This window comes from Scomber japonicus, chromosome 24 (assembly GCF_027409825.1).
Source record: "Scomber japonicus isolate fScoJap1 chromosome 24, fScoJap1.pri, whole genome shotgun sequence".
NCBI classification, from domain to species: Eukaryota; Metazoa; Chordata; class Actinopteri; order Scombriformes; family Scombridae; genus Scomber; species Scomber japonicus.
In genome coordinates this window covers 17,723,257-17,740,252 of record NC_070601.1, presented here as the reverse complement: position 1 = coordinate 17,740,252, position 16,996 = coordinate 17,723,257, and the positions used below count along the sequence as shown (strand labels likewise).

General features: G+C 38.5%; 1 protein-coding gene across 2 annotated transcripts; it reads left to right on the top strand.

Moving 5' to 3' along the window:
* Positions 1-1,314: 1,314 nt before the first annotated feature.
* On the top strand, positions 1,315-16,996 carry gyg2 (glycogenin 2). Of its 2 annotated transcripts, none has more exons than XM_053314714.1 (9): positions 1,315-1,575; positions 3,374-3,512; positions 3,785-3,959; positions 6,946-7,108; positions 9,124-9,250; positions 10,337-10,511; positions 11,959-12,060; positions 14,397-14,492; positions 16,233-16,996. In XM_053314714.1, exons 1-9 carry the CDS (start codon positions 1,569-1,571, stop codon positions 16,338-16,340), a joined length of 1,092 nt encoding a protein of 363 aa, XP_053170689.1. In that variant the 5' UTR covers positions 1,315-1,568; the 3' UTR covers positions 16,341-16,996. The 2 variants fall into 2 exon arrangements, with proteins under 2 accessions (XP_053170689.1, XP_053170688.1); XM_053314713.1 differs by having other exon boundaries at positions 16,230-16,996.

The window sequence follows — 16,996 nt, the reverse complement described above, 5'->3', positions numbered from 1 at the left end:
GTGTATTACCAGTGGCAGAGGAAATTGCCACACTCATCCCACAAATGCATGTTCCTTTAAAATGGAAATAAACAGGCTTTCCAGTGGTATGAGATTTATTGCCAAGAAGCTTTGTTACAACAAAGAAATAATCTACCAAACACACATTTCCTTACTGTATGTGCTATGTTAGATAAGCCTTCACAGCTGAGGAGGGGTCATGTCATAATTCCTAAACCTAGAACAAATGCCATGAAAAAAACTTATGTATAGAGCCATTTTTCAGTGGAATAAGTTGTCATACTTTATTATTCAAGCTGCAAGTAAAGAATATTTTAAAAAGTATCTAAAAAGGTTATTCTTGGGTAGAGGACGTTTATCTGTTGTTTCTATAGGTGTGGGTTATTGTGTACAGCCAATGATGTAAGCTGGTTTTAGTGGAATGGGGGGGGGTAATGAGACTCTATTTAGGTATGCATTTATGTTATATTGTAATTGATTGTATTTATTTTAACATTGTATCCCAGGAAGTCTATGTGTAAAGTGCCTTGAGATAACTTTGTTGTGATTTGGCGCTATACAAATAAAGATTGATTGATTGATTGATTGATTGAAGTAGCTGTTGCCTGAGTAACAGCTAATAGGGATCCAAATAAACTAAACTAAACAGCTGTGGTGACCCCTCACCTGTTAACCCAAAAATAACCCTGTAATGTTCTGAGACATTTCTTCTGATTGTAATGACAGATATCAGGAGTCTGATGATTGAAAGTATTTCATCCAGACTGTAGAGGTCAGACAGAAACTACATTCACGTTATTTTTTCTATTCTTTTTTTTTGAGACTGAATAACATCCCATGTCTGAGAGAGCAACATGTAAATCAGCCACACAGTAAATATTGGATTATCATAATAATAAAACAAGTTCAAGTTCATTCTTGACCCTGAAAATAAACAATACAATCTCATCTCAAGGGCCACTTTCGGCTGTTTCCTGGAGCTTTTATTCATATTTCCTCGTGCTTAACTGTAAGCCAACTTGGATGACAAGTCCTAAAAGTGAAATGAATGAACTCACATGACAGCTGTAACATGACAGCTGATCAAACATCCACTGCTAGACATTTGATGTCTCTGAAAAGAAAAGAAAAACAGTGAGTTGGGATTGTTTAGTCGATTTCCGTGGCCTTCATTAATATGTGAGAAGTGAAAGTGAACACAGTAGGTGAACACAGAGCAGCTTGTAAAGGTCGAGCATATTACACAACACCTGGCAAAGCTCACTTTCTACTAGTTGAATGACCAGTTGAGCAAACAGAGCGGAGGGCTTCTGCTCTGTTCCTTACTCTCACGTTAAAAACAGACTGGGATGTGACTTCATGCTGCAGCGTCAAATACAAATTCATCCTGTCAGCTATCAGGAGAGCTTCCAGTGTCAGCTGGTGTAAAGATGCGATTCCTCTGGGCTTGTGTGATTGACTGTTTCCACAAGACTTTATGAGAAGCCTTTAGAAGAAAAGTTGGGCAGATTTATTGATAACCTTCTTTGTGGACGAGGGACGTTTTCTTGATATCAAAGACATCAAAAATGTCAGGTAGGTACATTTATTTATACAAAATATCACAGTTAGAAATTCTATAAGATTGAAATTCACTATTGAGCAGTAGAAGAGCTCCACACTGCTGTAGTCGACCTACTCTACAATGGTTAAGTAACTTCAATAAATAAAACACAAGCCAACCTGAAACACAGCTCTGGACCGAGGGAACACTATTGTCTTCAGGGGAGGTCTTCCCCCTCCAAGTTGTTAAATTATATAGAACACAGTGCAGTGACCCAGTTTGACTTGTAATCAGAATAGACTCCTGCTTCTACACACTGGTGCCAATTGAAATAGAACACTACATGCAGCAGCTCAGAGATGACTGCAGACAAAAGGTTACATAGTTCTGCATCTGACTGCAGGCCAGGAAAGTCAGAGTGTGATATAAAAGTCACAACTTCACACTTAGTTTTACCATTAGTGAAACCTTAATGGAAATGAATGCATAAAATAAACCCTTAGAGGCCTTTGTGTGAAATATCATTATGGATAAAGAATCTTAAAATGATGAGGTTCATGTTAAATGTTGAACAAATGGTGGCTCCTGAATGGTATAATAAAACACTTTATTCTAAATTAATTGCAAAAATATGATTAAAATGTTAAAATATTGGCCCAAAAATTGCAGACACAATATTTCTGTTATCACTGGATAAAATGTTGTAAATATATATTCAACCATATGAAGCAGCAGTCATCCCATTGTTCAGTCTAAATAAGCTGACTGGTTTCCCACCGCAACTGATTAATATGCTGTAAAGTTACAATGGTTTGTTTCACACACACACACACACACACACACACACACACACACAGCCAGCAGCAGCAGCAGCACCTTCAGGATCATGGCTTTAAATAGCTTTAAGAAGGAGATAGAGCAACTGATGAGTGTAATGTATGAAGCTCACACACAGGTTTAACTAATGACATGAGATTAATGAGGGCCTAAAGGTTGTGACTGGAAGGTCGCTGGTTCGATTCCTAGAAAACTTGGCATCTTGGATCTTCTAATGGTGAGTATGAACAGGAGGAATGATAACAGCGAGGAAAACATGTTCCAATATTCATTTATGCTCCTGATTGTTGTTTTAAGTCACACGTGATAAATTATGAAGCTGTCCTTTAACTCAAGGTCTACTTCATGTCTTATTTAAAAGCTTGGTTGCTTAAATGAGTAAACTCCAAACACTAATGAAGACTCTGAGATGTACTTGAGTCCCTGAAAGGTGACAGTGGGATTTTTTTTTCTTTTCTGAAGCTCTTTTGCTTTTCCTCGTAAATAACTTGTGTATGTTCACCCACTTGTGCTGTGGTCACAACCAGAGACTGTAACTGATACATGATAGATAACATTATGTCATGATACAGCTCAGCCTTCGTCTGTGGATCAGATGGAAAGCAGAAGTAGTAAATTCCCACTGTGACCTCTCAGTAGCTTGACTGTGGCTGTTCTGGTTGTTGTTAGTTTCTCATATTTTAGAGATATGTTGTGTCTTTGTGAGTAAAAAAGTATTATGGAGCTGACTGACAGCTTATTATAATGGTTTTATGCTATTCATATACTGTGAGTTTACATTTATTCAGACATTGATTTTTTGACACAAATGTTCTTTTATTATTAATAAACCTGCTCACAGCAGGTTTACAATATGATGATCAAATGAAATAACTGAACTTCTTATCAATTAAACAATGAAATCATAAAAAATAAAGAAAAGTAGTTTTCTTTTCCATGACAGTATCAATAATATCATTTTAATTTCAGTCTGATCCTCTGTTCTGTCACCAGCTGCAGAGGCCTTCGTCACCCTGGCAACCACAGACCCCTACTGCATGGGAGCCACAGTGGTGGCCAGCAGTTTACGGCGGCATGGGACAACTCGCAGCATTGTCGTCATGGTTACGACAAATATTTCAGAGGAGTGGCGGTAAATCTTTTTTTCTTTAATTTGTTTCTGGAGCAAAAATAATTTTGGTCTCTTATTTCTTAACTTTTTAATGAATTATCAGAGCTCACACTCTACTCCTGTTTAGTTCAACCAAACTCACAAGAATTGTTACCTCACATTGACGTTAGTGGTGCCAAATGCAAAAACTGGCAAATAAATTCTGCAATGAATCAGTTATATATCTCTTGAGTTTTAATCTTTAGGTTTAATCTGATAAATAAACCATGTTGACCTCATCCTAATGAAACCAGGCACACCCTCCAGGAGGTGTTTGATGAGGTCATCGTGGTGGATGAGATGGACAGTGAGGACCACCTCCGTCTGTCCTGGCTGAGACGTCCTGAGCTAGGCATCACCTTTACAAAGATCCACTGCTGGACCCTGACACAGTACAGTAAATGTGTCTTCCTGGATGCGGACACGCTGGTGAGTGGGGGGGGGGGGGTGGGGGGGTAGAGGATGACTGCTGTCTGACACAAGCTGGTAACGTTCAGATTCACAATGTAGTGGTAGTTCAGTGTTCCATGCATTACTTTAAAAAACAAACAAAAGGAAATAAAACGAGTTCAAATTTGACCCATTTTGACATTTGACAGCTGTAAAAACACCTCAAATGTCTTTTACTTTGAAATTGGATGACTTTTCATAAAATGGCCCAAAATGCACAAAAATGAAAATATTTTAAGTATTATCCTTTTTTATAGGTGCTACAAATGTTTGTCCATTGTGGCTGTTCTGGGTCAAATGTGTTTTATTGAAATGAATAGTTAATAGTTTTAATAAGATAGTAGTTATGAGGATTTCTTTTTATAATGTAGCAGAAGAAGACTGATGGCTAATGGTTATACAATAAACCCCACACTTCCATAAAGTTATGAAATACATTTCCATCATTATTGCTATGTTATATTTTATGTCTTAGGTAAAATAGGACATGATATTGTGATTTCTCCATAAATGAGTGGTGTAAAAGCTAAAGAATACACTCTCTCTGCTCTCTGAAACATTCATTATGTTTAATCACACATTCATTTATCAGTCAGATCCACTATTGATGCTTTCTAAAGGTCTGTGATTGAAAATGTTTCAAAGTTTTAGCAATAATGACTCTGGATGAACTCAGGACATCTGTGATTGATAGTTTCTGAGTAAATAGGTTTAAAACTCACTATTGACTCACTGGATACATTGATGAAGTCTACTTTGTGTCTCCTGGTAGCATTTGTCTAAATTTTCCTCCTTTGACACTTTTACAATATATTGAGTTCACAGTTGGGCATGTGATGCATATTTGAATGTAGTTATTTGACTTCCCTGCCACTCCATCAATGCACTGCATGCTTGGTTCATACCATTAGCCACCCATGTGAGCTGCAGGCAAATTTCATTTCTTCTAAACAGAGAACAAACAGAGGCACAGTGATTGTCTCTCTGAGCTGTAGACAAATGACCAATGCTGTAGTTTTCTGAAGAGGACAGTCTCAGTATCATGCACATCCACCACCTTCCACTTCTAATGTGATCTGATAGGTTCAAGAACTTTCTAAAATGTCTTCCAGCTGTTCTGTCAGTGATTTTCCTCAGGATGGAGCTATACTCTTTATATTTTTGTTATTGGTCAAGTTTAATTTGGCTCTAATCAATGACATGACTTCTGCCCTTTGTCTACTCACTACTGAGCAGTTACTCACATGCTGGTCAGACTGTAGTTCACCGTCACTATCACAGAGTCAACCTACAGCATCATGTCAGTCTCTTTTAACCTCTGACCTGTTAGCTAATGTGTGTGTGCAGGTCAGTGATGTTATCAGAGCCATCATGATGCCATCAAGCATGTTTTTGAACATGTTCATTGTCTGTTTGGTCAGTGGTCAGTTTAAACATGTTCTCATGTTAGTTGAGACACACATGTTTGAAGACGGAGCTGAGTCAACAGAGCAAGGTCGTGCCGCTCTGACTTGTATACACATATATTGATTATTGATCAGTCTGTTGTTGGAGGATCATGACATCCTGGATAAGTGCTTGTTCCTTACCTCAACAGAAACCAGAACACCCCCAGCCAGCATGTCCATGTGGGCCCCATAATGGTTACATTTATAGATAGATTAGAATAGAATGTCTTTATTGTCATTGTACAAAGTACAACGAAATTGAGATGCAGTCCTTAAAAGGGCAGAAACAATAAATAAATAATTATTTCTAAAAAAAAAATCCCAAGTGGGTTTGCCTATATGGGCTTCAAGTGGGTTCTGACTGGCTTTCAGGTGGGACCCAAATGGGTGAAACCCATGTAGTCCCCATATGTTTGCCCATGGTACTGAAACAATATGGGACCCATACAATTTGCCCTGTTTATGCTCATGCCCACTTAGCCCACTTACATCCCTTCTGATGCTCATACAGTACAGTCACATGTTACTGAAACCATGTGGGACCCGCAAAATATGTCCAGTTGAAGCCCATGCCCATTCAGTACCCAACATAGCCCACATTTAACCCATGTGTTGCCCACATGGACATGCTGGCTGGGGCTGATACATAAACATGTGACAGGTTTCTGATTACATCTGGCATCTGGACAGAACCGGTACTGTTAGTTCTGTAATTTCAATACTAATACAGTACATTAGAATTTAGAATAATGCTGTAAAGAAAACAAAACAAAAGAAAATGCTGTAAATTCTCTAATACAGCAAGTTCTCATCACTGTCACACGTAATGTTACCTTGCGCTAAACACAGAGGAACAAAATCTTTTGGCAAGCAGGACCCAACCTGACTTTTATATATATGGCAACAACACTGGAAACACTTGAGTGTGTCTTCAGCTAAAATAAGAACCACCTGTGATTGGTATGCTTTTTTCTTCTTGTTTATTGATGGGGAGGTTGGTTAAAAAATAGATTCAGTGCGGTTGGGATTGAACAGACTGCTGTCCACATGTTTAGTTCCTTACTTCAAACCGCTTCATGTGGACAGCAGAGTTTTGCTGTTTGTGTTGGAGTGAGAACAGTTTGGTCCATAAGTGGTGCTGCTGTGCTGACTATGTGAAGAGTTTTGGACACTGGTATCAGTATTGAACTATGCAAACATAAAAAGCTATAATGTAAATTGTGTCAGGTCTATATGTCTTTATGGAGGCATTATAACCCTAACATCTGCAAAATAATGGCTACAATATTAAAAACCTGTTATATTTTGGAAGTTTATGGTATGAAATTGTCAGTAGTGGTATGTGAGAGATACACACACTGAAAACAAACCTGAACCAGCAGCACAAAGAGGTGGTGGTGGCTTCTCTAAGCTTTCCTGTGGGAATCATCTGGCACTGTCTCATCTCAAACATGGCTATATCCACACACCTGCACATCAAATGAACCTAGACCTCTGATTGACCTCTTCCCTCTCAGGTACTGTGTAACGTGGATGAGCTGTTCGACAGGGACGAGCTGTCGGCCGCTCCTGATCCCGGCTGGCCCGACTGCTTTAACTCTGGAGTGTTTGTCTTCAGACCGTCCCTGCAAACCCACGACAGGCTGCTGGATCACGCCCTGCAGCACGGCAGCTTTGATGGTGAGACATGACTACATGTTTGTGTTCAGGCTAACAAGCAGACAATGCTGCGTGAGCCGAATACTGACAACTAGACAGGATACACTCATGCAAAATGTAAAGAAGAGGCAAGAGAGTGTGTTTGTTCATAGTGAAGTAGTCTCTGTGTGTCTACCAGTCTGTGTAGTTCTATTAAAATGAATAAAATGACACGTTTAACCTTTGTGTCGTCCTCCTGGGTCAATTTGAGTGTTCCTTCTTTCCTTCCTTCCTTCCTTCCTTCCTTCCTTCCTTCCTCAGTCCTTATCTCTTTCTTACCTTCCTCTGTCTTCCCTCCTTCCTTCCTTCCTTCCTTTCCTCCCTCCCTTCCTTCTTTCCTCTGTCCTCCTTTTCTTCCTTCCTCCCTTCCTCTTTTCCTCCCTCCTTCCTTCTTTCCTCCCTCCTACCTTCCTTCCTTTCCTACCTCCCTTCCTTCTTTCCTTTCCTCCCTTCCTTCCTTGACTCGAGGACAACAGGAAGGTTAAGCAATAACACCTGTGAGCAGAACATGTTAGGATTGATGCACCATTATTTCTGTATTTTCTCTTGCTTTTGTGGTCTGGAATATAAACCCTTAGCACATCTCCTGCTGGTCTGATGGCACAGATGAGGCATCAGGGCCGGAAGCGTCAAACTCTTTCTTTAGACATGTTTCTTCATATGTAACTGTGACACTAGGTGTAAAGGGTTGGTCTTGTGGTTTTGAGTTTCAAGGCATTTAGAGCCCAGTCAAGTCATGAAAATAGTCCTCAGTGTGCCTTAATTGGCCCAGGATGTCTGTGGTCTTTCTGATGTGTCTTATGTAACACTACTCTTCAGGCCTAAAAAACACTGAATCATTGTAAGTGGAAATTTAGGAATAAAGGTTTACTTTCCTTGAACCTGCAGCTACACAACATGTGGCTTTTATGTTAGATTATGTAAAAACATGATTTCACAAGGAGCATGAGACAGTTATTTATTTACAAGTCATGTTTCTTCACACTTTTAAAGTTGCACTAATCAATATATTTTATTTTAAAGAGGACTTATACACATTTTTACACACACACACACACACACATTTTGCTACACACACAAACACACTCTGAGTTGGACACAGGTTGGACTTGGACACTGGATCAGGTCATCCCTGATCTATCTATCTATATTATGACCTCACCAATATCTCAACTACTGACACACTTTTACTGCAGTAACTGGACTTTTACTAGCAAGTTTCATGTTATTTTAATAAGACAAGAACAAAACTGTAGAGATATCATAATGAAACTGAATATGGTATGTACCAAGTGTTCTGATACACTTAATTATGTGAGTGTGTGTGTGAGTGTTTTATAGAGGCTGCACAAGCAAATCTAGTTGTGCTGTTTTACTACATAATGACAATAAAGTTGATTCTGATTCTGAAGATTAAAGATGTGCCAACAGGAGCAAAACATGTGTGACTGTCCATTGATTGGGACTCATTGATTCTTGAATTATTAGCCAACATGTAAAACATGCAGTAAGTGACCACAAGGTGGCACTATTGATCCCATTGTTTAATATATTAAGTGCCTCCACATGAGTGCCTCCACACTTCAAACATTCACTCCGCACTTCAAACATTCCTCCCATTGACTTTCCGTTATATATTTTAATATAAAAAAACATAAAATCAGAGGAATATGCTACAACAGAGAAAAGTAAGAGCATAAATGTCCTTAAAGAGCTGAACATTTTGATATTTGAATGGTTTCTGTATCTGAACGATAGAGAAAGTCAGTGATTGAAAAACATGTCAAGACAAGCATTGACATGAATTAAACACCAGAGAATATTGAGACAGCCAATACACATTTGTTAACTGAAATGCACGCCAATAAAACAATATGTTAACAAAATGTCAAAGAGTACTACACAGGACTTTAAGCTTTCACAGTGGAGGCAAGTTTTAAAAAAAACAATACCATAATAATGAATAATCATGAATGTTATGTATTTCTTTCTGTCAGGAGGAGACCAGGGTCTGCTAAACTCTTTCTTCAGCAGCTGGTCAGTGGAAGACATCCATAAACACCTGCCATTCATCTACAACCTCAGTGCCACCTCAGTCTACAGCTACCTCCCTGCTTTCCACCAGTGAGTGTGTCATACATACAGATTTTCTTAGCCAGGGTTTCTTAGCTAATGTTTTATGTTTTCTTTTTGTGCTAAAATGATGGGAGTTGGGGAAAAAATTGCAAGCAAAGGTAAAAACTACTATGAGTCATATGTAATCACTTCCTTCAATAAAAAGCAATCAATCTTCATTTATAAAACACCAAATCACTACAAAAATCATCTCAAGGTACTTTTCACACAGAGCAGGTCTAGACTGTACTCTTTAAATTAATTTAAAGAGACCCAACTTTTCCACTGCTGAACCACACACGGCAAGAAAAACCTCAAGAAGAACCAGACTCCAGGTGGGGAGAGAGGAGAGGGTGAAGAGAAAGAAAGGAGAGAGAAAGAGGAGATGGAGAGAGGAGACAGAGGCACAATGACAAACAACAATTAAAATAATAGGAGCATGAATAATATTGTGACAGCAGCATGGCCCCCGTCTTTCAGGATCCAGGATACATTGATATTTGCAATGTTACGTAGAGTAGATGAAAAAAGGCATTCCTTGAAATGTGTTTTATGTGGGAGTTAAAAGACATAAAAAAATACTGTGCTCGAGTTCCATTTATAAGCCTTGTTAAGAAAACTTCTGCTCAACATTACTGCCAAATAAAACCAGTCAATAATGTCGTTGAAATAAATCCATGACAATAAAACAGAATCATTTCAGATTCCACACTCCAAGTTTTTGAAGCCCAATATTTCTGTATTCCAAACCTAAGCTGAGATAACTCACCATGACATCATCAGGCTTGACAAAACTCCCCCTGTGGTGGTCTTTCTATGGGTTTCGGTTGCCTTCCTTAGCTCAGAGGAGACCTGTGGTCCTGACGCGCTCCAATAAAACAATCACTGTCTGGCTTGATGTCATTTCCTGGGAGGAGGACCTCATCATATAAACATTTTACACAGTTAAACTAAACATAAACTAAGAGCCATTCATTATTTCATTGTCCATAATGTCCACTGTGGTATTTTGTACTCACTGAGCTGTTCATTAATACAGCACACAAACAATCATCATCATCATCATTTCTTTATTAACACATCAATTTCCTGCAGGTTTGGCCACAATACAAAGATCGTCCACTTCCTGGGACCGGCTAAACCCTGGAGCTCCAGCACCAGCCATTCACACACTATGGAAGGTTTTGTCTCCCTGTGGTGGAAGGAATACCTCAGTCAAACATCACCTCTCCCAGTGACTCAGCCCAGTCAGGACGGAGAGAAAACACAAGTATGAGCACCCATGTGATCTGACAGCTTAATGCGCTCTCTCCCTCTGTGATTGGTTACACCAGTTACACCTGTCAGGCAGAGAAAATGATTTAAGAAGGCCTCTGTTTATTTTCTGCACATCGCTAATGAGAACTTACCAAGGGCTACAACATCAGTAATCATTTTACTTATTGGACTGATTGTTAATATGTTTATGATTTTCATATTCTGAACATTGAGTTAAAGACAGAAATGACATGTAGCAGCATTCTTGTACACAAACTAACAGCTGAAGCTTTGTGCTAGAATGATTATGATATAATAATTAAACCATGTGTACAGTATACCTCACACAGTCTGCAGATGGTTTTGGATTATTGATTCATTATAATTTCTTTAAATTACATCAGTTCTTGCAGTAGCTGAACCCACAACAGTAATTAACGGCTGCAATAATCTGAGCATACTGAGGAGGACTATGTTATTGTGGGGCGCATTGGGTGAGAGGTGTGATACACCCTGGACAGGTTGCCAGTCAATCACATGGTTAAAAAAAAGTTAAATATAATAAATAATCTTACAAATCTTGAACAACGGATAATACTGAGGGTTTTTTTCTATTACAGCTTTTTTTTTTTTTTTTTTTTAAAGTCTTCTGCTATTAAATTTGTTTGTATTTCACAACATCATTCTTCCCAGTAATCGTTTTATTTTTATTTTTTTATAACAACGCTTTATCACAAAGGGGGATATTTACTGAGCCAGTCACAAATTACACTCAGGGGTTCAAAATTTTGAATCACCAGAATTTTTCAATTTGGCCTGCTGTTTACTGAGACTGAATAACATGCTGCTAAAAATAAGTCCTGAATAAAACATGACTGTTTTGACAAGTGTTGCACATTTCTGGAAAGTAATGAAGTGTAAAAGAAAGTGTGCTTTGCTGCTGAACTTGCATTACCAGTTGAAGAGAAGACACTTAATGGAACTGTGGGCATGCATTCATCCCATAAGAAGTATTATGAGAATTATTAAACAGCCTGATGTCAGCTCAATAAAAACATCAGTGATTGAAATGAATTAATCAGGTCCAGCAGCGATTTGTATGAATTTCCATTCCCTCATCCCATATTTGATGCTTGCAAAACAGGAAATCCATATTGAATGAGCCAAAACAGAATATTAAGCAGCTTTTCTTCTATGGACCAGCACCAAACCTCAGTGCTGTGCTTTAGTAAAGAAGTCACCAAAGTGTTTCTGTAACCAACCTGATTGTAAATGTAATGTAATGCACAGACTAGAGCAGGAAGTCAACCATTTACTCCAAACCTTAAACACTTTTCACTGATGACGTCATGCACTTGTTCCACTATAGTTGAAGGTTTGTTATTAAGTCACATAAACCTGGTCGTGGCCTGTTCCTGGCTGTAGTCCTCCACACTTTACATCCTCTCTTGTTTTTACAGATCGAAAATCAAGAGGCCAACATGCAGCTTAGAGAAAACCTGGACAGCACCAATTCACTGCTCGCAAATGTTTCACTTGAGCCTCCTGCTGAACCACAGACGGTGAGCTGAGACACCAAACACTGATCAGTTTAACATTTCATCTCTTTTCACTGAACCTTCCCTCTCTCTCTCCCCTCCCTCACCCTTTGTGTCACTGTTTTAATATGGCTGTGCTATCTTTGCGTGTGTGTGTGTGTGTGTGTGTATGTTTTCCTGATGTTGTGGGGACATAAGTGTATTTAGTCACATGTGGGGACTTGCCTCCCTTTTGGGGACAGAAAGCAAGTCTCCATAATGTAAAAGGTTCATATTTAGGATGATTTAAGATTTGATTTAAGGTTACGGTGAGGTTAGCGTTAGCGTTAGCCAAGGACAGTTGTGGTTAGTCTCCAGAAAATGAACGTACGTGATGGAAACACGACTAATACATGATGAACATTTCAGCCTACTAAGAGATACAGATGTGTGTATATGTAAATAACAATAGGCACTACTATAACTCCTCAGCATCCTAAAGTTCATACTGGTTTGTCAAGTTGTTGCCCATTTACTGTAAATACATCTTACATTACAATTCAACATTTTGCAAATCGCACTGCTGTGTTTGAGATTCTGGATGTGTTTGTCCAACTATCCCATGCTGCCACTGATTCACATTCAGAGAGTAATTAAACACACAAGTGCAAGGCTAATAAAAAGCAGCGTTTATGAAAATGCCTGCACAATTACTTGCAGGTGTTTCATCTTTTTCTATTCATGGCACACAATGGCTGCTTGGGACAGAGGGACATGATGCTAGCAGCTCGGTGAATGTTTGAACCAAATTCAGTGAAAATCAGTCCAACACTTGCTGAGACCACAAATGCCACCAAAGTCAGTAGGGTTTATTATCTTTTATCATCTGGAGTCCATGAGTGTCAGTTAGATGTAGAGATATTTCACTAGATAAGTGATAGCTTTGACCTGTTGTTGGCGCTGGAGGTAAAGTCAGAAGTTCACCAAAGTTATGATGATTATTTGACTGGGGACTGTTAATGCAGCTGCCAAATTCACAGGCCATCCATCCAATAGCTATTGAAATATTTCCCTTAAACCGTACAAGCTTGTAGGCTAACTGTGTTGTTTTAAATGATGTGAGGCTAGCAATCAGTCAGTGTTCCCATAAACAACCTCCGCCCACCCCACCCCCAAATACTGCCTTTATCATAACAGAATATGTGTTCTATATAAGTTCTTTAAGCAACTCTAATAAATATATAATTTTGAACTTCTTTCCCACAGAGTCTACTGGTGGTAATATAGCCTCTTGGCCACTAATTGTCTTTATAAAGAATGATGACATTCCACTCCTCGTTCTAGCCCTGAGGAAGGTCCAGTGTGTGTCTAACATTGATATGCTCTAACCAATAAATGCATCTAAACTACATAAGTGGCTTGGTGCAGGTGAACCTGAAGCAACCCTGAGGCTTCCCTTTGTGTAAATGTCAAGTTCTTTATTTGATATAATATTTTTCACTGAACAAATCATGTAAATATGAATAATATGCTAAAACTTAAATCCCTGGTGTTAGTTAATGAAGAACAGCATTGCATCTTTTTATTAGTTTCCATTGGAATGTGCTGCAGTCAACTCTGCTGCTTTAACAATGAATGGCTATTGCTAGAAAGTAAAAAAAAAATCATTATAACTTGATTGGGGCAGTTTGACATTTTGGGAAGTTGTTCGTCATTGAATCCATAGATGTCAGTTTCAGCTCAGTGTCAGTAGCTACAGAGATAGGACTTATATGTGTAGCTAGGCACAGTGACCACAAGCAGGGGAAAACTAGCCTGGTTCCATTAAAAAAAAAAAAAAAAGTCATACATTTTATGTGAAGCCAAGTAAGTAGTCATTAGAAATATTTGCTAATCAATGGCTGAATGAATGGCCCTATTAGCATAGCCGGTTGTGTTTATAATACATCATGGTGATTATTATGGTGGGTTATTAGGCAGCTCAAGTGGCTCTTGTTAGTTCCAGTAGATGAGACTGTTAATTTATGAGTATTTCTGCTTGACTGCATTTGACTCCAGCAGAAAGAAGAAGAAGAAAAAAAAGAAGGGACAGGGACACAGAATCTATTATCTACCACAGGCCTCTGAGCTTCTCATTGCATTTCTGTCATTTGTTAAATTCATTTCAACTTGATGCATTGTGTTTATACAAGCTTGTAAGATTAGCGTGAACAGACACACGGCCTGCACAACGACAGTGAATACACATCAACTGTGTTATGAAGCTGCACTCAGACTGAATTCAAACTACATCTAGAACTACTACAAACTACTACTAACATCTACTTTCACATGTTATACTGTGGTACATGAAGTCTAACATGACTGTGTGGTGTGTGTAGTCATCCCATGCAGGTAACACAGAGGAGACATTTGGGGTCCAGGACTCACCTATGGGTGCAGAGGGCAAAGACGGAGCCGACACTGATTTACAACATGTACGTAAATCTTTCCTCTCTGACTCCTGTACCACTTTAATTCCCAGAGATGCAGAGATGTCAAAATGTCCAGTAGTTTGAAGACTTACTACTGCATTTTCTTAAAGCGTATGATAATGTCTCCATAACCCCCCCCCCCCCCCGTGCCCACATGAAACGCAGTCATGCACTTAACTTGATCTGAAATATCACAAAAAACATTTTTACGCCTGTCTAAGGTGGAAGGAAAAATCAGTGTACTGATATGGAAAATGGGACAAACTTAGTGAATACATGATGACGTACATGAAACATGTGACTTAAACTTTACTCAGACAGATCACATGAAAGAAATAGAAATGTCATATTTCCATCATGTTTTCCACATAGTTTTCTATCATTTCAGCTTATCTTCTGCAATAGTTTAATGGCACTGAGAATTGGCACCGCCAACTGCTCTAAACTCTAGAACTCTCAACTCTAAAACAACAATTATCCTCTCTGTAATCATTCCTCCTGTTCATACTGACTATTTAAAGATCTCCTTCAAATGTGTTTTCAATGGAAGTGATGGAGGACTAAATCCATAGTGTGTCCACACACTCATTTAAAGTAGATGATCAGCTTCTATTGAGCTTCATCAGTGTGAGTTAGTCATATCAGTGATATCTGACACATTTACTGTCTTTTTACCATCAGATTCCCTCTTAGTGTTTCCTGTTGTAGTATAGTAACAAAAAGACTTTGCTACTAAAAACACTGTAACGTTGAAACATAGAAGATGAAGATTTGACTCATTTGGACGCTGAAGCTTCATATTAGCTTCACATCAACTTTTAAATCCATGTTTACACAGAAGGAGGACTGTGGATTTAGTCCTCCATCACTTCCATTGTAAGTGTATTATGAAGGGATCTTCTAATGGTCAGTATGAACAGGAGGAATCATTACAACATGTTTCAGTGTTTATCTGGGTTCCTGACTGTTTAAGTTGGAACATTACATCCTCTGGTGCAAATTTGCACCATATTAACTTTAATTTAAATGGAAACTTGACAGATCTGTGCATCAATGTGAACCAGGATGAATGGTGATTACTCAGCACCAAACTACATAGTCAGTGGCCATGAATGCTTGTACTGTTGGTTTCAAAACATTAGAGGTGAACTGGGAAACTGGGATTTGGGGATCTATTAAAAGTTATGTTCACTCAGGGTGAACTCCCAACTCGACAAAACTGTCTTTTTACACAGTGCAGACTGGACTTCTATTACAAGCTGTCATCTGGAGCACTATATTTTGTTAGTGTTCAATAGTGCACCCAAATCCCCAAAACGTTTCCAGTAACTCTTTTTATAGATGATTAATAGACTTACTGTACACCAACTAAAAAGATTGAGTAATATTAATATTATTAGTTTTAAATGAATTGAACAAAACTGTTCTTATTAATAACTCATTATTAATCTATTTAGCACTAGTAAACAGGTTTAATCATTCAAAATTATTAAGAAGCCATCGCTTAAAAATGATAAACCCTTTCTTCCACGTTCAATACTGCTGTTTTGAAACTCATGAAAGGAAGATGAGCAAGAAGGAATTTAAAGAAAATCGACCAATTCTCACATTGTATTTGCTCAACTACACACCGTATTTATGCATAAAGATGAGAGTTTGAATCTAAACTCCTGACTGAAAGAGAGTGTGATGTTTCTTGAGAAAACTTTTTTTTTTCCTTCCTCTTCCTCTTCATCACAGCAGGCTGTCGACAGAGAGCATCAGCAGCGGTGGGAGGCGGGACAAGCTGAGTACCTGGGCAGAGACTCCTTCCAGAACATTCAGAGGATGCTGGACCGCTTCCTGGATTAAAACACATCTGTAACCTGAACAGACCTGTCATTTTTAGTAACTGGCACCTACTGATACTGGAATTCAATAATCAATAACAATATCAATATTGGAGCGCAGTGTTTTTAACCATTAATCTGGTGGCATTTTAACATATAAGCACCTCCATGGTCACTGTTATGTAAAACTGAGGTCATTTCAACTTTTCTGTATCACTTACCAACATGACACAAGTGAATGCCATCAGTTCTACATAAAGACCACAGCAGCTTGTTTCATCACTGTAATAAATGTAATATTTCAGTCATCTTTTGGTTTAATAAACTACAACGCTGTGAACGAGACCATTTTAAGGCATTAAGGAGATTGAGCTTCTCGTATCAGTTCAGCTCATATAATTATATTCATGTCAGCTGTTGAATAAGTGAATATCAAACAAAATGCTTTACATACTGTACAGAGTTTGAGCTAACGGGAATCAAACTGAATATTCTGTTATCTAAATGAACGTGCATGTGGGACTTTATAAAACAGGCAGTGGAATTTATTTGCTCTCTAATAACATTAAATGATGAAATTGATGTGAAAATGTATCAGTGGACTCACTAAGAGAAGCAATGAGGAGAAGTGGTGCTCAGCTGAGATTCCCAAAACATCAACTGTGAGCTGAAAGGAGA